General features: G+C 40.7%; 1 protein-coding gene across 1 annotated transcript in view; it reads left to right on the top strand.

Moving 5' to 3' along the window:
• LOC144761686 (enoyl-[acyl-carrier-protein] reductase, mitochondrial-like) overlaps nt 1-25,630 on the top strand; it is an 804,505-nt gene that overhangs the window by 552,150 nt on the left and 226,725 nt on the right. Inside the window, exons 6-8 of the mRNA XM_078646957.1 lie at nt 11,593-11,695; nt 11,840-11,913; nt 12,843-12,903. Of these exons, the coding sequence (XP_078503083.1) occupies nt 11,593-11,695; nt 11,840-11,913; nt 12,843-12,903 (238 nt within the window). The remainder of the gene's footprint in view (nt 1-11,592; nt 11,696-11,839; nt 11,914-12,842; nt 12,904-25,630) is intronic.

The raw sequence follows: 25,630 nt of genomic DNA on the forward strand, positions 1-25,630 counted from the left end.
ATTTAGGTGTGTCTCCTGTAGCAGCGTTATGTATATATTGTGAGCATATCTACGGGAAGGCATGCGGAGAACCCGAACATTTTAGGTAAGGATCACGTGACCCATGGCATAACGAAAGGAAGTGCACAGCAGTAGTTCACAATCCCGAAACCCAGTGTGGAGCAGTCCGATGTACTCAGCAACAGTTTTATTATCTCTCCTCCCGACTCCCTCAGCAAAAAGGAAAAGGGAAATATCAACTAGGGAAGGAAAAAAACATATAAGGACAATCCCCAGCACATCAGGGAGTCCTCCAAACACAACAGACAGCAACCCAGCCACCTGACCTATTGGCCCCGAAAGGTTGGGGAAATCAGGGGGTTGAGTAACCATGCAGGGCACCCTCTCAAAGTCCCCGAAAAGACAACTGACAGTGCATTGCCACAACGTACATCCGATATTCAAGCCCAGAAGCACCCCTAGTACACACCAAGCCAACCTCCACCCTGATTCATGATAGCACATGTAGACCCCAGGAACAAATTCCCCACAGTAAAGCAATCAACTGCACCCAGCTAGGCAATCTGAAAATAGACAGTTTTATACGATACCATCCGCTGTTTGGGGTGTAATGTCCAGCATTCTCATAGATGCTTTATCAGATGAGTCCCCCAGCGAGGAGCCCCCTTCCCCAATGAATGATAGGAAGTGTCGACTTTATCTGCTGGCGTTGCTGCTTCTGCCATTTTCTCAGTGATACCGACCACATCCTGCCTCTCCTTACGGATCTGGGCCGGGCACTGCCGCCAACCCCAGGAACCGCCGTTGGGGCCGCAGTCTCCGAGTTTCCCTGCCACCAGCATGCCCAACATATGTCTTGTCAGTGCCCGCAGGCCTCAGGCCAGAGTATAGACCTGATGTCTCCAGCCAGTCCCAAACATCCTGAGGCCTGTCGAAGAATCTGGACTTCTCATCTGAAATAATACAGAGTCTGGCCGGGAGCATCAATTAATAGGGGCGACTGATCTGCCGGAGCTTATGCTACACCGGTAAGAGAGACCCCCGCTGACACTGGACTTTCATAGTATAGTCCGGAAAGAACAGCACCTTGGCATTTTCATAGTGGATATTGCCCCGTTCCTGGACTCTCAGAGGATCACATCTAGATCCCTAAAAAGCAGGAGCTTGAAAATAAGTGCACACCGGGGGCCGGTTTTCTCTCTGGAATTTCATGTGCCTGTTCTATGGTGAAGAATGGGGAGACTAAGTCAGCAGGCAAAATGGTTTTAAGGCCAGATTTACAGGAACGCGGCTGCGCCCTGGCCCTCTGCACCTTCTGCAATCCCAATCAATCGGACACTGTTCCGCCGTGAGCAGCCCTCCGCGGTTTCAATGCGGTCTTCAAGATACCGGATTCGGACTTCATGGGTGTTCTGTTCTTTATCTTGGAACTCTATGACTGGTTTCAATTCAGCAATCTCCTGCTCCACAGCAACCATCCGGTCTTTCAAATTTCAATGGTCTGCATTAAGTAAGTTAAGGTCCAGTGCCATCTTGTACAGTTTAGCCTCCATGGAAGCGCTAGAGTGCTCTATGGCCTGTAGTATAGCATCTATGCTATCACCGGGGGAGTCTGCTCCCCCACTGATTCTGGTGGTTTCACATTGCAGGGCTCTGCTGCTTATGAGGAGGCCCTCTACCCGATTTCTCTAGTGCATCCAAATGTCTTATGCACCTTCCGATGTGCTCCCTTATTCACCAAAGTATTTCACGGGCTCACTTCGCACAGTCACCTGACCCAACACCTGTCCTCTCCTTCGCGATTCGCAAGCGACTGACCCTTACTGGTTCCTCACCAATCTCTTCAAGCAGTGCCAGGGTTTTCTTATGAAGGCACACTGCTATCACCAAGGTGCCATGGTCCCAGACCACTTTGCCACGTGGCAGAATATCACCACTGTTCCTTTGTGCCAAGTAGACTTGGCCAGATGCAACATGCACGTGCTCTCACTAGTATCACACTTCCTCTCAGTATCACTAGGCAAGTGTCATAGGGTCCCTCTTCACAAAAGATCAGTGCGGGCATATTTGGCCTGGTCACCGCTGTCTCCTCCTCCAGCCAACCGCTGGCATCAGCACACCGTCTCTATGAGGCTCTCACTGGGAATGTCCTTCACTAATGCAGCATCTAACTGCCTGCATTCATCCCCAGCCCTCATTCCACGATGAATGGGAAGTAGTGAAACTTCCAGCTAGGCTGCAGCCTAAGTGCACACTTCTACTTGGTGGTGTCTAGGGCAGGCAACTCACCGCTTCTCTCATCCCAGGAACCAACTCAGTGAGACATTGCTCCCTCTGCGCTCTCAGGCGGGGACGCAACATGAATATGTTTTTCAGTCTGTAGGGCAGAGGCTCCGACCCAGCCGTCCTTTCTGGCTGACTGTGTCCGCGGCCCTTCCATCACACTCCAACGTTCCACAAAGGAGCACAGAGGCTCCGGTTCTTTATGGCGAATCCCTCAGGTGCACCGCGTGCTTCGGTGCCATCTCGTCTTCGCACCGTCTTGCAGCTCCTTTCCGAGGGGGGCACAGTTTGTCCTACTGCCCAGATTCAGAAAGGCGAGACCCATCAACGGCGCACCATCCGGCCGCTCAAGGCCGCCATACTTGTGCTGTACACCAGTGCCTCGCAATGTTGCAGACAGCCCGACTTTTGGACTCCTCTATGTCCGCCACTAACTTCCAGGGGTGTCACTAGTGTGCCGCACACTCCTCTGCTGCACCAGATATTAGCAATACAGGATAATTATTGCAGATTAAGGGGACAGACAACGGAGCATTTCTAAAAATAGTCCACCATGCTGCCCCTGCTGGCCGCACCCCCCCAATGGTAAATGCAGTTCATGGTACATGCTTACTTGAATATTTACTGGAGTATTCCACCAAAGTTGGTGCAGGTCAGTTCTGTAAATCTCTAGACACCTGTTTCTGGATATCATTGGTCATCAGTAGAGATAGAAACTAATTTAATCGGGGGTTGCTGAGCAGGCTGCCACAATCCTTTCAGGTCTCGGTACCTTTCACAGGCGTACAGGTGCATCTCCATAAGCTTGTCAGCTCAATGGCTCAAGGGAGCCTTTTTTAACAGAAAGGGGTAAGCAAGTCAGCATGTACCATGAACTGCATTTACCATAACGCTAAGAGGTGAACTGTGCTGTGAGGTGAAGCAGTGTGCTCCCACCCCTTTTTGTTTGAAAAGGCTCCTGCAGGAATCCATTGCGGTGACATTGAACTGCACCATATGCATAATGCCATCTTGTACAGCTCGCTGAACAGCTCTACTCCCATATAGAAGTTGTCCAGATAAAGATTAAACACATTTTAAAGGAGTATTTGGTTAAATTAGCCTTAATGAAAGAGAAATTGGACAAGGTCCTGTACATTTTTTGGTGTGATTCCTAACATGGAAGGGCAACCTTCGGGTTGTGTACATAACCAGTAGAGCTTTAAGACAGTATGTACATTTTGATGCAATAACAAACTCTTTTGCTTGGTATGTATTACCTGAACAGCAGCCACCCTTTGTACAGGATCAAGGACACATCAATGTCTATATTCTTTCCAAGAGTATAAATCTCTGTAAGCCTTGCAGAAGGCAAATGTTCTACAACAGGCTGAATTTTGAACATCCTGTCATGGTCTGGATGGTAATGGGGCAATACAACAGAGCTATCTTTGAAATGCTGCATACGCTGCAATAGCAACAAATTATCTCTGCTCATGACTGGTGTGAAGGTGGGTGTTACCTAAACCAATTGAGCAGACCAGTAGGACTACTACACTTGGTTTGTGCACTGTCTTCATTTTGAGTTTACGGACCAGAAGTTTCTTTAACCATCCAAGTGAAGTTGGAGTCCAGCGGTTCACCCTAGCTAAGGCCAGAGAGTGCCTCCATGCGCCCTCATAAACTGGCAGGCAAAGTTCTTTGGTGCACCATTTCCTCAAGGAGGTCAGCATCCAGAAAGAGAATGACATAGTCAATAGGCCAAACAAATTGCTATATTGTTTTACATCCAGTGTCTGCCATGAATTAGGGAATTTGAGGCTGCACTAAATGAGTGTCTGCCAAGAGAGCCCTCTCTCAGTGCTTGCCACTGCATGTCTGCATGTACCTGGTCTCTGCATTAGGCTACCTTACTACTGTCTCTCTACAGGACAGATTGTGCTTGCGAAGGGACATCACAACTGCCATGACCATGCTCCTCAGAATCACTAGAAGACAAGTCATCAGACAGAGCACCTCTAACTGAAAAATCACTTCCAGATTCTGCTCCACTTTCCTCTCCCTCATGCTGTCTCTATAGCTAAACATGCCTCAGAGATGTCCTCTCTGCTTTAGTTCGGGCCTGGGCAGCAGTCATCCACCAAGATGCTATCCCTTTTGACTGTCTAAAACCTTCCTTCTGATAGACTATGTCAAATGTACAAGGCAGAAATATAGATGTAAGACAGTGGGTACCTATGTGAGGATATGTCACAGTAGAAAAGGAAAAAAGCTTGACTCCAATTATGCTTATTCGACTGCAAGGACACATAAAGATCATGTGAAGGACAGCCTCCAGAACAAGGAACATGATTGGATAAATGAGCACATCTTCAGCTCTTGGGCTGTGAGGCCAGAAAATACAAACCAACCCAGAATCATGTACAAAAACAAGAAAGAGAATAAGTCAGAAAAGAATGCAAGCTGAAAGCCACACAAAGTATCTAGTGGCAGAACGACAGACGTCCAGTAGGAAATGGAACTTACTCTCATCTAGTATGTCAGAAAATACTATCCATAACTTGCATGGTGACTATTGCGGTATTAAATTCTTCTGAAAACTCATAGTGATGCACACCTACTAAATCATGCTGCGCTGTGCACAAAGGTAACTTTAGGCAACGCAGAATCAACCCCATCCTTTATCTTTGGGGCAAAAAAAGCTCTGCAAGTACTGCAGATTTAAAATGTGAGTTGTTTTTAAATAAAGGTATGACTTGGACTACTTTAATTGGAAGTAAACATTTGATCATGTATAGATTTATCAACAGTGACGAGTAGGGCAGCAGATTAGGACAATAGATTTTATGACTGAGGTTTTTAGAATGTCACTGTGGAATAGTGTAGTCATCATAGGAGCAGCAGTTTAATCAACCTCTTCCAGAGAAAGGTTGCTGCAGGCGGACCAGAAGGAAGGGGTTGCAAATGAGATCTAAGAAAGAAGTCTGTGAATGGTTATTAAACTAGAGGTGCAAACACTGGGCAGTGTTCATCTTACATTCTGATTTTGCTGAAGACTTGATTTAGTCACCATCCTATCAACACAAATGTGAGATCAAACTTAAGAGTACCCAGAGCATGAAACCCTTCTTAGCCATCATCAAAAAACTGTAAAGATGCCCTAGTAGTTCAAACATTTTCAGTCAGCTAAAGGCACTTGGAGTATATACAAAAGTATGCACATATCTGGATATTTTCACAATGAACTGAAACTCCACATTAAGTTCCAGAAAATATGATTAAGACTAATTTTTGGTTTAATTAAACTACTCTTTTGTATGTGGCCAACTGAAAGCTTGTGTGATATGTGTATACATGCTCACGTTACTTGATGGGGCAAAAGTTTTCTCTACAATAGACTTCACATCAGCCTACCACTGGATTACACTTGATGACGAATCATGTGAGCATACAACATTCATCACTCTATTTAGTACTTTCAGATATGCAAGATTACCATTTGGTTTGGTGTCTTCTGCATCGGTTTTTCAGAGAGCGTTAGAAATGGTATTCAAAGGTGTAAAAATAATAGGGATATATCAATACAATATCTTAGTATTTGAAATCAAATGTGGCTCAGTATGATCAGGGGTGAGACAGAAAACCTAAAAATTCTAATTTGTCAGTGGAGCTAGAGAAATGCAAATTCAGGAAAGAATAAATAGATTATTTGGGGCTTACCATCACTGGTGAGGGCATAATTCCCAAGGATGTCCTAATTAACACCCTATGTTATTTGAAAACCCCAGCCAACAAAGAAAAGTTGATGAGAATTCTAGGTATGGCAGAGTACTACAGTTTATTTGTCAAAGGTTTTGCAGCAATGTGCTCAGCAATGAGAAACTTACTCAAGAAAGGAAAAAAATGTGTTTGGTATTCTGTTTGTGAAGCGGAGTTAAAGGAGGTGAGACAAAAATTAAGTTTAGCACCCAAACTTAAGAATTGTGACCCAAAAAGGAAGTAGGTACCCACGACAGAAGAAAGCCTTAAAGGACTAGGAGCTGTCTTGCAACAAGGAGAGCAGGGTTCTGAACAAATCATTTTGTACCTCTTGAGAAGCTCAAGGGTTCAGAAAAACATTACTTTGTTATAGAGAGAGAGGCACTTGTGGTATTTTGGGCAGTCAAAAAGTTAAAAACGTTCTTATGAAGCAGCAAATTTGAAATCAGAACTGATCACAGACCTTTGTGTGACAAAAGAAAAGGTATAGATGCAGTTTCAAGTTGAATTATGAAGTGGGTGATTGCTCTTCAGGAGTATGATTTTGAAATAAAATATATTTCAAGTATAAACAACACTGTAGCTGACACCTTATCTAGGTTAGTGTCAATAGAGGAGGAGGCACATGGTGAAGATCATGAATTTGATAATAGGAAATTGGAGCAAGAAATGGTCTGTGAAATGAGTGATGCCATTGGGTTAGAAGAGAAATGGCGGTCAGAACTGAAATCAGATAAAACCTTACAAGACGTTCTACACTTATTCAAAACTGGATGAGGTAGCAGCAACAAAAGAAGTGAAGAAATCAAAGTGTTCTTGGGAATGAATTAAAGATGAGTTTACAGAAAGTCATGGGTTACTATTCAGAGGAACAAACTTGTTCCTCCTCTGACGATGAAAGAAGAACTCATGTCATTGGCATGTTATATTTAGCAAGGGATGTCTAAAACTATGGAGAGATATTGAGAATGACATGTTGGTAGCAACATATGGCTCTACAAGCAGAAAGATCGATTTGAGAATACATGCTGTGTGCTTTAATTGAAAATTCCACGAAACCTAGGGTACAGCCTATGGTAATTAGAGAACATCCTGCTGAGCCTTGGGAAGAGGTTGCTTTGGGCATACTTGGTCCAGAACAAAGTGATGGTTGTGAAACATATATTATGGTTTTAATGGATATCTATTCAAGATGGCCTGAGGTACACTTCACATGAGGTATTGAAACTAAACATGCGGTGACACTTTTGAAAGAAATGTGTGGAATGGGAGGTTTACTGCGAATTCTACTAACAGACAATGGAGTTTAGTTAGTTCCCAAAGAAATTGAAACATTTTTAAGAGAATGTGCAATAAAACACAAAATATATGCACTTTACCATCCGGAACCAAATGGAATGGTAGAATGTTTCAACTGAGTATTAAAGGAGACTATTCTCCTGGCCAAAGATAATGGTTTGACGTGGAAGGAGGAAGTCTGTAAGAGAGTAGAAGCTTACAGAATCAAACCACACTCTACTACTGCATAACTACCATCTCATACGGTGCCACAGCATGACATACGATATCGGCTCCCATCACACGGTCACCCGGTGAGGAGCCGATATCACACTGTGGCACGGAAAATGAGCTGAAAACCACTGTAAATAGTGTTTTTTTAGCTTGTTTTCGAGGGGCGTTGAACTGCTGGCATGCATTAAGGAGTGTGAAAACACCACAGGACATCGGCACCAGCCTCTGTAAGCCTTTTTGTTTGGAGGCGGGGTGGGGGTTCAAAAGTGCTTCCTAGGCACTTCCTGGCACAAGGTCCTGCCCTTTAAAGGCCCCGGCCCTTCCTCACATTGTGAGTTTATTCTTTAGGTTGGCAGGTCTGCTACTGCTTGAACTACTTTTGAATTATTTTGCTGTAGATGTCCATGTACACTAATTAATCCTTGTTGGATCAATGATTTAAAGAATAAATTACCTGCAGTAGATAGGGGTGAAGAGTGTAGATTGAGAGAAGAGAGGATAATACAAGCATGCAAACAACACTATGATATGAGGAAGTCAGTGAAACAAACAAGGGCTGTTGTTGGTGATCTGGTTATGATAAGGAAGCCAAGTGGTAAGGAAGGTGGTTACAAATTTTCCAGACCCAATAAGGTCATAAAGATCTTCAACAATGCAGTGGAGATAGAAGATCATAAAATATGGAACCTGAATAGAGTAGTGACTTTTAAAGGGATGATAGCACAGGAAATCATGTCTGTGAATGTGTCAGGTGGTAAGAAAACTAAGAACAAGATGGAAGCCAGGGAAAGATCTGGTAGAGTTGTTAAAGCTCAAACTATCTTGAAGATTACATAAGATAAATGTCTTTCCATTTTCCTCTGGATGTGTAATTTTTTAACAGGAAAATTGGTATTCACATCACATAGCATTTGTACTGCTCAATTGAAATTTTCTTTTTTATGTTTAGTTATTAATGTGTTTTAAAATTCTGTTAAATAGTGTTTATATGTGTTGTTTGATTGATAAGGGAAAGATGTGTGAAATGTGCATACAAAGAGAGATGAAGCTGTCTGTGACAGCTGCAGCAGTCATCTCACGGAATCTTGGTGGGAAACCAGTGAGCAGTTGGCAGTTCGTTTTGACAGAGCTGTTTGCCTGCCATTGTAGCTCGATGAGATATTCTTGTTTGGAGAATAAATACTTTATCATCTACACTGTGTGTCTTGCAATCTTTCACATAAAGCTCGTCACAGCTTGCAAAGTAATTAAGAGACATCTTGTTTGACTTTAGTATGGTGCATGTTCCAGGAGGGAGCTTCTGAATACACTGCACATGTGTGGAGAGATCAGAATGCCCCCAACTACTGATGTATATATTCACATTCCAAAGTAGACGTATATTCAATGGAAAAACACGATCTTTTAGTGAATGTCAGATATGGAAACACCCATCACTGGCTGACTTGCTTCTATTAAACAGCTCTAAAATCGAAAGCTTTCAGCTACATTTTAAAGCCCTGAATGACTGTATATGCAGTGCATGAACACCCAGGCTGTTCACAGAATGAGAGGTCATTTTGAAAGTTCAGCAGCATGGACAAGCTAGCACTGCATTCTGGTTATTTACATAATCAAACACCAGTCCAAACGGCAGAACAACACAGGTTAGAGCGTTGGTCCACAGCGAGAGCGAGTAACAATTCACCTTAATGGTAACCATTCCCAAGTGTTTATAATCGGGTGACAAATACATGATTAGGTCATTAAAAATAGCAGAACAGGTAGCCACTGATACTTGAAACAGAACTACAATCGGACTTTTTAAGAACATGAAATGCCAGACCATTATTTGATCATATTCCAATGAGGGCAAGCAATAAATAAACTATTAAAAAATCCCTTCCCTCAAGCTGGGCTCCCGTTTGCAGTGTAAATAACAGAAGAGGATGAGGCATGGTGCTGGTGGGGAGCAAGATGCGGGATTGAGCAGGAGAGACGCAACAATCGGAGCAAGATACGATGGGTGTTCACAATAAAAAATAGAAAAACACCCCCTCTCTGGCTGGCTGCGAGCTGATGGGGCGCAGATATCAGGAGAAACCTCTACGTTGGCTGGAGAGCGTGCAAGGAGCAGGAGGTGGCATGGGGGACTCAGCGCACATGTAGTGCGAGTCCTTCAGGAAACAACAACAAAGACAAGCTTCCACAAAGATAACACGGAACCCAATAAGAAAATAGTGCGGAAAACAACCAGATACAGAGCAAAGTGTAAGGTTAGTGGTACTCGCAGAGGCCGCTCCAACGGGGGCTAGAGGGCCGGCGCCATAACCGACGCCAAGCCCCGGAAAAACTGGTTTTGGCGCGATGAGGTGCCGAGAAGCGCCTGCGCCCCACCCCCCCACGACAGCAGCCAGAAAGGTTCCTACCCCCCGGCCAATGGGGAGGCAAGCGGGGTACAAACCCTCTAATGGGGGAATCTGCCTGCAAGGCGAGAAAGATACAGGGGGATATAAGTTGCCTATCCCCCAGGTAGCTCCTATCTTCATGGAGCGAGGGAGCAGCAGCGGCACAACAAGAATTTTGTCGCACCCACGCCTAAGGAACAGCAATATCATAGTGCTGGGAAGTAGGCAAGGCAATGGCGGAGAGCTACGGGGATAATTGTTGGTAAGGAGGCCCAGCGAAGGGTGGTGTGCCGGAATAGGACCACTTACCTTCCGATGCCTCACGGCTGGGTGAGTTGGCCTAAGCGCGGTGTGTAGGACCACTCACTTTGGGATGCCTCACGGCTGGGCGATTGGGCCTACAAAAAGGGGATAGCAAATGGAGACGGCGCTTGCAGCCCAGCCCCCGCCGGATGGCAGGGCACAAAAGAGTCCAACAAAGTAGCGAGTCGTGGCCTAACTCCGGGGACAGAAGCTACCCCCCGCGCAAAGAGAGCACAAACCCAACCGTACAAAGGGATGACTCAGAAGGGACAAGAAACAAGGCAAGCTTCCAAATGAGCTAATCAAGGAACTGTCAGTCCAATTTGCTAATTGGTGATGTACATATGATTTGTAACAGATATTACGTATAACAAATGCATATGATTTATGACGCAAATATGACAGTTCTACGTCGATGATTTATGTCCAGGGCATGCAAATAATGCCAAAGTATATCCATGTATTCCTAATAAAACTGCGGCCAACAAATGACCACTACAAACACAAATGCATGTTGGCTTGTTCATTCTAAGGAATACAGTGGGGAAATGTAGCATGTAGTCCGGAGTGGGCACAGTGCAGAGGTTATTGACCGTTGCTCTTTAGATAAGAACAGAAGTGACGTATTAACTGCGAGAACCAGTTAGGAGGCAGCAATGAAGAGCAACGCTGGAGCGAACCTATGGTAAGCAGCAGGCAGTATTAAACTCCTTTTAGTGAATACAGCCGGACTTGCAGACAGGCATTTGCGCTGCCTATGCTTAACCTAAAAATGACTAATAAGATCCTAACAGAGCCCAACCACTGAGAACAGAAGTAACAGAATAGGAACCACCATCGAGGGAACTATTACGGTGCCCAAATATCGATCCACCTGCCTGCATTAAGAAGTGTGTCAGATAGAAAGCATTGAATATAGGCAATCTTATTTAGGAATGCCTCATGGTCCACAATCTGGCCATTATAGACTATCACCAATCATAGACAGCGAAGAGCAACCCCAGTTCAGGAGAGTGCTGCAGCCACCCAAAGTAGGGGTTCTCTGCTGCTCTCGTGTCAGTGTCTCCTTTAGTATATATCCGCTTTACCCAATATAGGTATTGCCCCACATCCCTTGCTAGTATTGACAGCATAATAAAATAACACTTGACACCATTAAAATAGTGGAATGTTTGTACAATGCAATCAAATTTTTCGTGACCCAAGGTATCACAGAGAATGGGTGCACTGTAAATAAGGATGAAACATAATGTATCTAAGGGAGCTGATGAATAGAGTGAGCAATACATACAATGATAACTTAAGTTTCTTCTATTCTCAATTTGTTTTCTTTGCCCGCCTAAATAACAATACTTATTTTCTTTCCCAGACCAAATGTGAAAGACCTCATGGAGACTTTACATTCTATTGGTGCCGACTGGGTACTCACAGAAGAAACACTAAACAATTCAAAAATGGCGGACCTATTCAGGGTAATTGCACTACTTTCTAAAAAGTACTTTTAGAACATTTTGAATTTGTCCAGTTTTATTTTTGTTTTTAATGCCATATTACAATCATATAATTTGTGACCTTCTTGGTACAAGCTCTGCCAATAAACATTCTTCCTTTCACAGGGTGTACCAAAGCCCAAATTAGCTCTAAACTGTGTAGGCGGACACAGCGCTGGGAACCTTTTGAAACACATAGAGTAAGTTATGTTTTGTTTTTATGGTAAAAGCCTGGTTATTTAGAAATCTGTCATGTACAAAATTCTGCCACTTTAAAAGTACATGTGATTTAATATGTTACCTTCCATTCAAAAAGCTACCATAAGACATTATTTTCCCAGGCCGGCCATTTTGGGAAGGGCCTAACAAAGAGTTCTGATCCTAATTTATTTTACTGTTGCCTGTGCGCATTCTGTTTTTTAATTATATTTATTACTAGTTATGTGGAAGGATTGTATACAAGGGACACACTTCTTTTGCTACTCATAAAGACATTCTAGGCAGCTGTAGCAGAGAGCCAGTCAGAGCAGCACTGAAGAACAGAGAGTACTGCTTAGACAGGGGTGTAAGGTCACCGGAAGATTTATATGTGTATATATATGTATATATATATATCTTCAACTCAGAAGCAGTTCCCACTGGGAGTTATAGTTAGGTTGACTGATTTCTTCATTGGAAGTTTCAGAATGACCCATGAAGCGGGGCTGAAAAAAGGGGGAGGGGGGATGCAAATATTACTGCTGAACAGTATTACACCACACAATTTGCAGGAATCTAGATCTTAGTCTAGAAAGTGTGCTTTTTGTGATTTGGAGTAAATCTGGTAAGTTTTGGGTGAAATTAGGTATCAAAAATAATTGGACAGTTGGGTTCAAGGGACTCTTGTGAGAGTGCCTCAAACCCAATTTTTTTAACAGTAGATTGGCCTAGGGGTATTTTTCCCCTTGGGACAATTTGCTGCCTCAGGAGAAAGACACCTGTTGGAGCAAGCACTTTGACTGACTGACCCTCCTATGGATTGCCGCTAAGTAGGCATTTATATGCTTGCATCAGGAAGCTTGATTAACTAGATGGTGCTTATTTCCTTTCAACGCTGCTAACAATGCAACTATCCTCTCTGACTTTGCAGATGTGGTGGCACAATGGTGACCTATGGAGCAATGGCAAGAAAGCCAATGCAATTACCAGCTGTGAGTATTTAATAGCGGACTGTCTATCTAAGTAAATTAAATATCATTAAAGGAAATAAACTGCTAAGTCCTCATTGTTGTCACAAGCGATACCTTTAACGTAAATTGTGACATAAAAGTCTTTGCTAAATATGTGATGTGTTCTTTGAGGCTCAGCATTCTATTGATAGTAAGATAATATAAAATTCCCTATAAATTCAAAGTTCTTATTTTGGCACTGGTTGAACAGGCAATACGTGTTTCACTCAAACTATAATATGCACGGGATCTTTATCAAGGTACCCTTCTTTTTTTAAAACAAATTAAAATGCTACATCCATGACTATTGACTGTGTGGAGTTATTGACTTAATAAGGTGATTTCCAACTAATGTCTATATAATGGACACTTGGCATCCTCCCTTCACCCTTACCTATGTCCCTCATAAAAAAGTTGTGTATCAGTTTCCCTGAAATGGTGATGTCCTTGTTGCTGGTTAGAAATTGAGGTGCTCTCTGTTCTGTCATTGCTAGCATTGGAGACATGGTGGTACGTGTACAGGAAGGAAACCCTCTTAAAATCAAAGCAAACTTTCCATTGGTTTGAAGAAAAAAAACATGTGCACACAAGTGGCTGGTGAATGCTGGTGTCATTTATTAGCAGCATGCTAGAACGAACAGGCTTAGTGCTGTAAATTAAATGCTACTAGTGGGCCTTCAGCACTTATTGTGCCACAGATTTAAGCAACACCTTAAATGATGTCCCAGGTCTGCCACTTTAGCCTGACTGCAGTTTTAAACTGCTATGTCAACTTGGCATTTAAAACCCCTTGCCAAGCAAAAAACAACCCATTAATTGATTTTCATATTAGCTAAAGGACACTCTTGGCAGCCCATATGTCAGGGTGCCTTGTAATGAAATATTCGGACATGTACTTATAAGTTTTACATGTCCTGGTAGTAATAAAGCTCCTAAATTTGTTTCTCACTCCTGTGAGGCTTCCACTCCCATAGGATAACATTGGATGTTCAGTATTACATTTAATAAGCTATAATTTCAAAGTTGGAGCTAGTAGGAATCTCATGTTTGGTGTCTTTGGAATTATGGCAAAGAGCCCTATTTTTATCAACATTTTTAAAATTACACTTCTAGAAAGTTAAAAGGTAAAGCTGCCTACAAGGGATTTATTAAAGTACAAAATTAAGGGAATTAAAAAAATGTTTCTATAGAGTGATATCTAATTACACTCAAAAGAACAAATCAAAAATAGTGTTAAAGAAAATTTGTAAATTAATTGCAACAACCAGGTGATAAGTTATGCACAAATATATTTTTCACAAATTGTAAAAATGACATTAAATTCACAAAGCTAATGTACAGGCATACAAAGAAATACAATGACAAAGACTGGAATTACATTGACAATAGAACATATATATGTTAAATACAAGAAAAATATTTTAGATCTCACTGTGTATGTTCATCTCCAGAAAGAAAAATGAGTTTGTCCTATACATAGGATCAAATACTCAAAGGTAACCAAATTTTAACATTCACTAAGGAGAATAAAATCGTCGTCGACGTTTCGGTCTTCGCTGAAACAAATCCGCGAAACCATCTTCGGGACAGAATTCATTCTTGTGTGAGTTCATGACCCCTCTATTTCAAAAGAAATACGGATCAACTTATTTTTATCGAGTGATATAAAGGTGTTAGCACCCGGTGTAGGTGAACTAAACCGATAATAGGTGATTGTGAAGAAATGTGACCAAAGATATAGATACGATTGACTTAAATTAAATGGAGAAAAGATTAATTAATAGACCATTTCAATTAGGTTATCAAATTTATTTGATCATTAAGGTCTAAAAAAGATCATTGCATTACTGGCCAACAGAGAATAGATTCAAAGATTACTATGATGTAAAGAATCTCAAATGTTTGAAGTGATTCTACAAAGAAGGTTCAGAAATCAGTAAGTATTCTGGTATAAACTGCTATGTCAACTTGGCATTTAAAACCCCTTGCCAAGCAAAAAACACCCCATTAATTAATTTTCATATTAGCTAAAGGAGACTCTTGGCAGCCCAAATGTCAGGGTGCCTTGTAATGAAATGTTCTGACATGTACTTATAGGTTTTACATGTCCTGGTAGTAATAAAGCTCCTAAATTTGTTTCTCACTCCTGTGAGGCTTCCACTCCCATAGGATAGCATTGGATGTTGAGTATTACATCTAATAGGCTATAATTTCAAAGTTAGAGTTAGTAGGAATCTCATGTTTGGTGTCTTTGGAATTATGGCGAAGAGCCCTATTTTTATCAAAATTTTGAAAAATGACACTTGTAGAAAGTTAAAAGGTAAAGCTGCCTGCAAGGGATTTATTGAAGTACAAAATTAAAGAAATTCAAAAAATGTTTCTATAGAGTGATATCTAATTACACTCAAAAGAACAAATCAAAGATTGTGTTAAAGAAAATTAGTAATTTAATTGCAACAACCAGGTGATGAGTTATGGACAAAGATATTTTTCACAAATCGTAAAAATGACATTAAATTCACAAAGCTAATGTACAGGCATACAAAGAAATACAATGACAAAGACTGGAATCACATTGACAATAGAACATATATATGTTTAATACAAGAAAAATATTTTAGATCTCAATGTGTATGTTCATCTCCAGAAAGAAAAATGAGTTTGTCCTATACATAGGATCAAATACTCAAAGGTAACCAAATTTTAACATTTACTAAGGAGAATAAAATCGTCTTCGACGTTTCGGTCTTTGCTGAAACAAATTCGTGAAACCATCTTCAGGACAGAATTCATTCTTGTGTGAGTCATGACCCCTCTATTTCAAAAGAAATAAGGATCAACTTATTTTTATCGAGTGATATAAAGGTGTTGGCACTCGGTGTAGGTGAACTAAACCAAGAATAGGTGATTGTGAAGAAATGTGACCAAACATATAGATACGATTGACTTAAATTAAATGGAGAAAAGGTTAATATTAGACCATTTCAATTAGGTTATCAAATGTATTTGATGATTAAGGTCTAAAAAATATCATTGCATTACTGGCCAACAGAGAATAGATTCAAAGATTACTATGATGTTAAGAATCTCAAATGTTTGAAGTGATTCTACAAAGAAGGTTCAGAAATCAGTAAGTATTCTGGTATAAACTGAATAGCTTATTTACGGGCACATTGAATAGCGGATATTTACAGATCATTTGGTATAGTTTAATCTCCTTATCCACATAGGAGAAAAGCATTTCCTGAAACACAACAGAGATCTTTGATGTATGGGATGCCATTGCGTTTATTAATCGATGTTCATTAATTTCAGAAACAACATTATGGGCATGAGCAGTTTATCTGCTCATGCCCACTGGAAGTGGATTTACTGCATGCTCGCGCTTGACAGGAGCTGCCAAAGCTCCCACCAAGAAAGTGAAAACAGCTATGTCCCGGGGATGGGCACCCCGGGACATAGGGAGATGACCCCAGGGTGGCGGTCCCCATGGTATTAATGGCTCTGGGGGGCACATGTCCCCCCTTCATTCATTTTCAAGGACCTACCCTGGGGAGGTTGTGGCCCGAGGGGCTCTTAAAAGCCTCAGGAGCGGGATTTGAGGCCCCATTGTACTTAAAATTAAATGTGCCTGCTCTGGGAATGTGTCTGTCCTGGGGCCAAGATTGACCATGGGGAGGGGGGCACTTATGCCTCCTCCCCGTTTTATATATAAAGAAACCCCAGGGTCTTGGCCCACCTGGGGCTAAGCATTAAACAAGCGCAGGAACTGCACTAGTTTCTATTTTTGCCACAAATTAATGAAAACTATCAATTTTGTGGCAAAAAAAATGTACATGCTTTTTTGCCCAGGCGGTGTCCATGTGGGACTGCAGTACAAGGGCTACAGGTTCAGGTAATTCCTACCCTGCACCCTTTTCTTAATTTTCATGTTTTAAGGGGGGGGGGGGAAGACTTGGCTAAGGCCCAAAATGGCTGCCAACACTTCCTGGTTGAATTGTTGGAAGCCAATCAGAACTCTGCACAAGATCATCAATAGTCACAAAGTATTGGCAACCCTAGTTATAGAAATTTTATTTTTCTTTAATATCTTGAAAACTACTGAACGGATTTACACCAAATTACAAAAGGTTCGCTTTCTGGACCAAGATCCAGCTATCTGCCCAATTTTGTCTAATTCTGTTTGGCGGTTCGGGCTGTAGACGTATCTACGGGAATAAACATGGGAAATTTGTTGACTCTCCTCCTTTTTCTCTGCCCATGCTTCACGGATCACCCTGAAACTTTCCATGCACAATCAGACCCACTGGCACACTTTTCGGGGGAACATTTCGTAAACAATTGTGAACCAGTTACAAAGAGATCGGTAACTAAAAAAATGCTTTTCCATGGAAATGAGGTCTTACTTGTAACCTATATATATATATATATATATATATATATATATATATATATATATATATATTCACTGAAAAAACCATAGGTTATAGACCATATATAGTTAGGGATTAGCATTTACAAAACCTTATTTTACTCACACAAAACCATTGAAATTCCATATATAGTTAGTTGTACTAACTATATATCGCGCACCCGCAATCCACTGCTGATCATGTCACATATTACATCATTCATGACATGGTCAGTGACATCACTGATGACATCACTGATGACATCTCAAATGACATCACTGATGACATCACTGATGACATCTCAATGACATGACTGATGACATCACTGATGACATCTCAAATGACATCACTGATGACATCTCAAATGTCTTACATATTGAAGAATGAGTGGATGTATAAGTGTCTGGATGAAGGATTTAGTAGGTGTGTGACTGACTGTATGAGTGAGTGATTAAATGTGTGTCACTGAGTGCATGGGTTAGTCAGTAAACTGTCTTAATTTGTGCATCATTATGTCTGTTGTTCTGTAAACTGCTGCATGTGTTGATCAGTAGCTATATGAGTAAGTATATGGGTTATTGATTGGTTGCCCAAGTATTTGTATGGGAGACTGAGTGTGTGTGTGGGTGGCTGGGAGGTGTATGACTCTGTGCATAGATGTGTAAGCAGTTGATTCACTAGATATATGGATTCAAAAGTGCATGTGGAAACAGGTGTATGGGCGGTTGACTGAGTGCATTGGTGAGTGAATGGATATCTGAGTGCTACATGTCAAAGTAAGAACATATGTAAAACACAGTACATGTGAGAGTTGACATATATAAATAACTGTGCATAAGAGTCCGTGAATGTGTGAGTGGCTGTATTGATCATTGTGAACTTGTATCAGGGATTGTAAAAGAGAGTAAATATGTGTTAGTATATGTTTGAATAAGTAAGGTATGTATAACTGTATAGTTGAGGAAATGGAGGTGTAATTGATTCTTTGCATGACTGAGTAGGTGTGTGAGTAACTCCATGGATGAGTGACAGTCTGTGAGTGTCTGTTTACACTGAGTGTATCTAAGGTTATTTTAGAGTCTGAAGAAGTTCATCGTATTATCACATGAATGATGTCATCAGTGATGTCATCAGTAATGTCAAATGAGATGTCATCAGTGATGTCATCAGTGATGTCATTTGAGATGTCATCAGTGATGTCATCAGTCATGTCATTGAGATGTCATCAGTGATGTCATCAGTGATGTCATTTGAGATGTCATCAGTGATGTCATCAGTGATGTCACTGACCATGTCATGAATGATGTAATATGTGACATGATCAGCAGTGGATTGCGGGTGCGCGATATATAGTTAGTACAACTAACTATATATGGAATTTCAATGGTTTTGTGTGAGTAAAATAAGGTTTTGTAAATGCTAATCCCTAACTATATATGGTCTATAACCTATGGTTTTTTCAGTGAATTTTCAAGGTTTTGTAAATGCTAATTCCTAACTATATATGGTCTATAACCTATGGTTTTTTCAGTGAATTTCAATGGTTTTTTAATAGCAAATATCAAAACCTTTACAATGTATTCTTCTTTAAATCGAAAAATATTTTTTACATGTTTTTAATACAATTTTTTTTAATTATTTTTATTGTTTCGCTCCCGGTACGCGAACCGGTTAGCTTCCCGTTAGCTCAATTCGGAGCCGCGACCCGGTCCGCGAACCGGTAAACGTTCCGTTTGCGCACCTCTCGCGTTAGAAAACAACATCGTGACGCGTCGCGTCAGCATGACGTTTCGCGTTCTCGCGTGATACGTCATATGACGTGCTACGTTAGCGTACCCGGAAGCGCAGCGGTACGCGAACCGGAAGCGATCCGCGGCGCGGCGCCGACCGCGTAACGTAAACACAGCAGGTCATGTGACTCGGTAATAACACTTTTCATTGGTTCATTTCACTTTTGGTTTCCTAATGATGTAATACTAGGTCATGTGATCTAAAATGAACACTTTTCATTGGTTTAGAACTTTTGCTTTTCCCAAATGATGAAAACCCCTCCTTCTTTCCTCACTCTGACTTTCATCTTGGTGAGAGAAAGACCCTTTATTTACACTTTGACATGGCTTCATTAGTAGCTTCAGCTGGTTCTAACCCACCACCTCCACCAAATCCAAAGAAGAGAGGACCACCTGCTGAAGTAATTTTGCAAGAAGAGGAAGAACAGGAAGAGGAGGAAGAGGAGGAAGAGCCAAGGTTTTTGCCAGAGGAGCCCAGGAGGTACAATCGAAAAGAGAATTACATTTGGCAATTCCATAGATTTCCTGAGGGGCAAAAAAAAGTGAATGCACGCTACGTGTTTTGCCGTATATGCGGTGATAGATTGTCAAGGGGAACTGAAAAAAAATACAGTTACGGCAATCACACTATGCATCGGCATATGAGTAGGTGGCACCCAAATAATTATAGTGCTGCCCAGCTACGTGATGAGCAACAAAATCCCCTCCCAATGGCAAGAAGATCGGTTGTTCCAGAGGTGTCGGGACCAGAGGCGAGGGAGATGATCCCAAACATTCAAATGTTGTTTGGGCACGTGAAGCAAGTGTGCGTGCACTGCGGCGATTTCATCTGCTACAGGGAAAGTAGCATCATTTTGATTATGAGAGCTATTCAGAATCATGTTAATGTTTGTCCGAGACGCCCCAAAAAATAAATTCTTTTTTTTTTGTTGCTCCTGTTGAGCCCTTTACAATGGATCGTTTTTGTTTCCCCCCCCCCCAAAAAAACCAAAAAAAATATAAAAACGTTCAGAAAATACAAAAAAAGTAAAAAAATGTTCAAAAAATACTAAAAAAAATATAAAACAACAAAAACATAAAAAAAAAAGTTCTTTTCAGAACTACCTCCCCGTTATAAAAAAATTGGTAGAATATTTGGAACTCTGCCAACCTCTATTTCTCTTAGTTCGCTCCCCGGAGCGCTACCCGGTACGCGTACCGGAAGCTAACCAAAAAAAATATTTAAAAAAAAAAAAGAACAGTAAGTATAAGGTAAGCAAACAGACAGTTATGTGAAAAGAAAGACAGCTCTAGGGAGTAAACAAGAGATACTGTTACCTACAATCCACTGCTGATGATGTCACATATTACATCATTCATGACATGGTCAGTAACATCATCAGCAGTAGATTGCGGGTAACAGTATCCTTAGTTTACTCCCTATAGCTGTCTTTCTTTTAACATAACTGTCTGTTTCCTTCCCTTATAGTTACTGTTCTTTTTTTTAAAATTTTTTTTTGATCAGTCAGAAACAGTGACATTAATAGAAACAGAGAGAGTGAACAAGAGTGAAGAACTATGGTCCTCCTCAGCCACCCTCAAAAAACCAAGGGGGTCAAGATACATCTACCGTGCCCCCTTCTACCCATTCTGAACATTATTTGCCCTCCATCTTGTATCTTGATTCGACCGAAACACAAAATGGTGGACTCCCGTAACGCTGCTGGTTTGCGAACCGGGCCACTTCCCGGGAAGCGGTCCAAAAAAAAAGGTGGGAAAGTAATTCACAGACACTAAGAGTAATAGAGACGGAGTGAGTGAACAAGACTGAGGAACTATGAGAACAGAGGGACTGAGAAAAAGAGTGGAAGGAGTTGAGTAAGTAGGTAATAGAGAAAGGAATGAGGAAAGTAGCAAAGGCAGGAAACTGAGGGTTAAAGAAGTGAAGCAGTGGATCTAATAGTAGGTGAATGTGATAGAAATGTAACGAAAAGAGTACAACTATTTACCTTATAATTGCCGTTAAATTACTCACTTTTTATTTTTATACTTTCAATCTGTGAAAGAGAGAACCAACATTTGAAAAATATTAAAACATGTATTTAAAAATTACAAAAGACAAGGGAAAAGATTGAAGGACAAATAGTTTTTCAACAACTTTGACACTGACAGAAGCTTCTGCTTCTCCAGGTCCCCTACACAGTCCTAAAGATATACATTTTAAACTAACAGTATCTTGATACAGATGAAGTGAGGCCTATCTTAAAACATGATGCATCTTTTGCATTGCTCTTGTTTCAGAAAAGTGTCGCTTCAGGATGCCAATAACATGTCTCCTATCCAGAGGTTTGTTTGAGGTGAGGCCTACTCAGAGTTCAAGATGAGATTTACACTTGTTGAAGTGTACAGAGGAGATAATATCTGTGAAAGTCTACCAATGAAGTGAGTCATGTCCACTGCACTCTTCAACAAAGTAGAAACCTCCTATGTTTCCCTGGACAGACCTAAACTTGATCTGCACAATGTGATTCGTAATGATAGGAAACACAGGTGATGTAATTGAAATACGTGCAATTTATTTTGCTCATTTCTCAATCACATCACTTGCGTTTCCTTTGCTTAGGTATCTCATTGTGCAGATGTAGCATATGAAAGAATACGCAGAAGTGCAGCACTGCATGCAACAACTTTGACACTTACAGAAGCCTCACCTTCTCCATGCCTCCTACTCAGTTCTACATATACATCATAAATGCAAACAGTACAGAATTAATTATACATGTTAAATGGTTTATTTTTGCTGTTCTCAGAATGTATCAAAATTCACTAAAAACAGTGACTTGAAGGTATTCATCATGTAACAGCGGGGAAAAAAAACACAATCAAAATGATTGTGTTTAAAAAACCCATACAACATCAGAAATCAAAATTCAGAACTCCTTAAAGTTAACTTACTTTCCATGACGTCCAAGGATGTCCTATGAACAGCTTACACTCTTTTGTGCTGTTATTACTTTCAGCCCGCCACTTTCTGAAAGAAAATCTCCATCGTTTTTAAAAACACGTTACATGCAATAAATGACTTCTTGCTCTCTACCACAATTTTCCACAAGGCCAAATCTTGTCAGAGCCATTGATAACTCTTGGATTTCTTGTAAGCCAATCCCGTCATTTGGCATTTCCGCAACTTTCAGAATTAAAATGTTGAAGATCATTTTCACAATCCTGGAATAGTAATATCTTCCCCTTCTTGCTCAGTCATGTTCTACTTTTCCTATGACACTGATACAAGCAGACTTACACTACCCCTATGACTACTACAATTATTTAATTCTCTACATCACTTTTAATCACAAAGCAATGTAAAACAGTAGACAGCATTGCAGACTTACATTCCCTCTACTCCATGTTTTGATTGGCTGCTTCAATTAGTTTATAAAAAGAAACAGTTTTTCTGAACTCATTCAAAGTGCACGTATTTCTCCATAATGTCCAGTCCTATGGTTAGAAGTTATGTCTCTGAACTACACTTATCCTCAAGGCCAAATTGTGTAGGAGCCATTAGAACTTCTTGAAATTCCACAGAGCACATCCCGAGATTCTTTCCCTAAAATTTTGGTTTTAAAAACACCAGGTAAGAGTTTTTAAGTTCATACGGCAATTTTTTTTTGAAAATTAAAACAGAATCATTGCAGAATGACCAGCCATTTCTAGACTTTAAATAAGCTGTGTAATGTCCTGATGTTATTGAAGGGCCGTCATGATATATAATTGCTGCAGTTACAAAAGTCCTTCCTGATATTGACAACTGCGAAGCTACAAAATTTTTAATTAAAGTTGTCAATTTTGTTCCATCAGGCCTACATCGTTGGAACATTAAAATGACATACTGGCCATATGTTCGTATAAATAATGTGGACATCATTTCAGATTTACATTGGCTACACTCCATGTTGTGATCAGCTGCTTTTACTAGCTTATTAAAGGAGACTGATTTACTGTCTGGCAAAGTTAAATATATAAATCTTTCTGAGTCTACACTAGTAGTACTTGATACCATACAGTTCTCGCAGTCATGCTGCCATTGATAAGAAAGCCCAAACAGCTGATCTACATCTACACCTTCAGCATGTAATACATCAAGCATATACATTAAAAACTCCTGACAATCTTGCTGAATATTTTGAGAGAATTGTGTTTGGCCTGAACATCTGTCTAACAGATTTCGAATTTCAGACACACTTTCTATGTTTCTTCTATCAGTGGTACATTTCTCTAACACAGAATTTAACAAACTGCAAAATCTTTGATCAGAATTGACCACAATCTCTTCTTTTACATTTTTTAGAGAAAATAAAACATTAACCACTACATTAGCATAGCAGTTGACACCAGAACTGTTTTCAAACTGAAAACCAACAACATCTTCAACAGAATCCTTTTTGTTTCTGCTTGTAATTTTAGGTTCATTGACTTTTTGTCTTTTTGCTACAACCTCCCCAGTATTGTTCTCATTTCTTCGTTTCCGGCCTACCACACGTTTCTCAAACAAAGGATACTGAGGCAAATGTGGCGCATACTCTCTTCTTAACCTATTGTATTCCTTAACACAATCTAGATCCGCACAAATGTTTGTGACATCACACTCAATCAAGTACAATCCCGATAAAGTTCTAACTCGTGACAATGCCACATATGCCATACCCTCCTTGAACACAGAACTGCCAATATTCACCAATGCACTGTCTACGCTTAAACCTTGCGATTTATGAATTGTCACCGCATATGCCAAGCAAACAGGAAACTGCTTACGGCGAACATATAAGTCTTTTACAAGCAAAAATCTAGCAGAACAACGAGCAATTAGCTGTACTTCCTCAATGCCATCAAATTTAATTTTTAAAAATTCAATTCCATCTCTATTTCTGTATTTCACAAAATCAACAACATTACCCATTGATTCATTTACCAGACCTCTTTCAACATGTAAATTCCTTCTTAAAATTATACTGCAGTTCAAGCACACATTCAGAGTCTTTTCAAAACCTGCAGTTTTAGATATACTCTTCTCTAATGAATCCAATTTTGTTTTCAGATTCTCAGACAAAATAATTGTTGATCCCATATGCTCTACTCTATCAATAGCTTCCAATTTCACAATCTCTTGCTTTTCTAAATGCAACATTTTGTTGTTAAATTTGGCACATTCTGCAAGAGTTGGCATCAAACATATTCCAGATTTCTTCTCAGTAATTTTCTGAAAAATATTCTCAGGCACAACATCTTGTTCTGGATATAAATTTGACAGTAATCGTGCATGTAAAGCTTCTTTCCCATGCTCGGTCACTTTTCCAATTCTAACATCTTGTAGAATAGTCTTGTAAACTTCATCCTTCGCCTGACGCATATTTTCATGCAGTTCAGCATAATTGAAGTTTAACCATATATTGACGTTGCCAATGCTGCCTAGGCACTTCCTGGTATCTTCATGCGTGAGCATTTTGAACACAGGTTGCCCTTTCACTGGTGTCAGCTGCAAAAGATCTCCGAAAACAATGATGTGTTTGCCACCAAATAACACATCATACTCTGTTTTGAGAACTTCTTGCATCCTCAAATGCACAAAAGCAAGCATGACATTGGAAACCATGCTTACTTCGTCAATGATAAGAAGTTTCATTTTCCTCAAGATTCTTGAAACTTCAAAACAAGCATCTCCAGATAGCTTGTGATATTGTAATTTGTTGTCATGCTCCACTGGCAGCATCAGTAAACGATGTAAAGTAATCCCTTTAATATTATGTGCTGCCAGTCCAGTTGGAGCAGTGACAACACAAGACAGCGATGACTCTCTCCTTTCCTGCAAATAGCATGAAATTGCTTTAATGAGGAAACTTTTTCCAGTTCCCGCTTCTCCACTCACGTACAGTCGGACAGGCTTCAACGACGTACATGAGCACTCTTTCTTATCATGACTTAATCCATGATCAATTTGCATGGTAACTTCGTCATATATTTTCCTCTGCTCAACGTTAAGTTGTCTTTCCAACTCTTCTAAGTTAACCGCATCCTCCTGAGCATGTGCCATGGCTCTTTCCACTTCATTCATAGCAGTGGCAGCTTCATTTTCAATAACAGGTCCTCCTAGTGGATCCTGACTCAATGAAGCAGAACTCTGACTGTCCTGAGAACTGTCTCTGGCAATCTCGGCTGCAATCGTTGCTTCCTGCTCAATTTCCGCATTCAACATTTCTACATATTTGGACATTCTATGGTCTCCTTGGCGGCATTGAAAGAGTCTTCGTAACAGAGGAAATCTCCAAGCAGTTCCTCTTCTGCACGCCAAGGCTTGAAAAGTTGCAAAAGTGCTAAATAGAAAAACTCCTTTTTTTCAGGAGATTCGCCACTCAATTTTCGATGGTTTACCAAGTGGCATTTTCTTTGCTTGACCAGACATCCCTCACTTCCTATTACAGCATACACTCCTTTCTCAGTATCTTCTTTGATGTTCCTCTTGAATATGTAATT

The sequence above is a fragment of the Lissotriton helveticus genome, chromosome 6 (genome assembly GCF_964261635.1).
Source record: "Lissotriton helveticus chromosome 6, aLisHel1.1, whole genome shotgun sequence".
In the NCBI taxonomy this organism is placed as follows: Eukaryota; Metazoa; Chordata; class Amphibia; order Caudata; family Salamandridae; genus Lissotriton; species Lissotriton helveticus.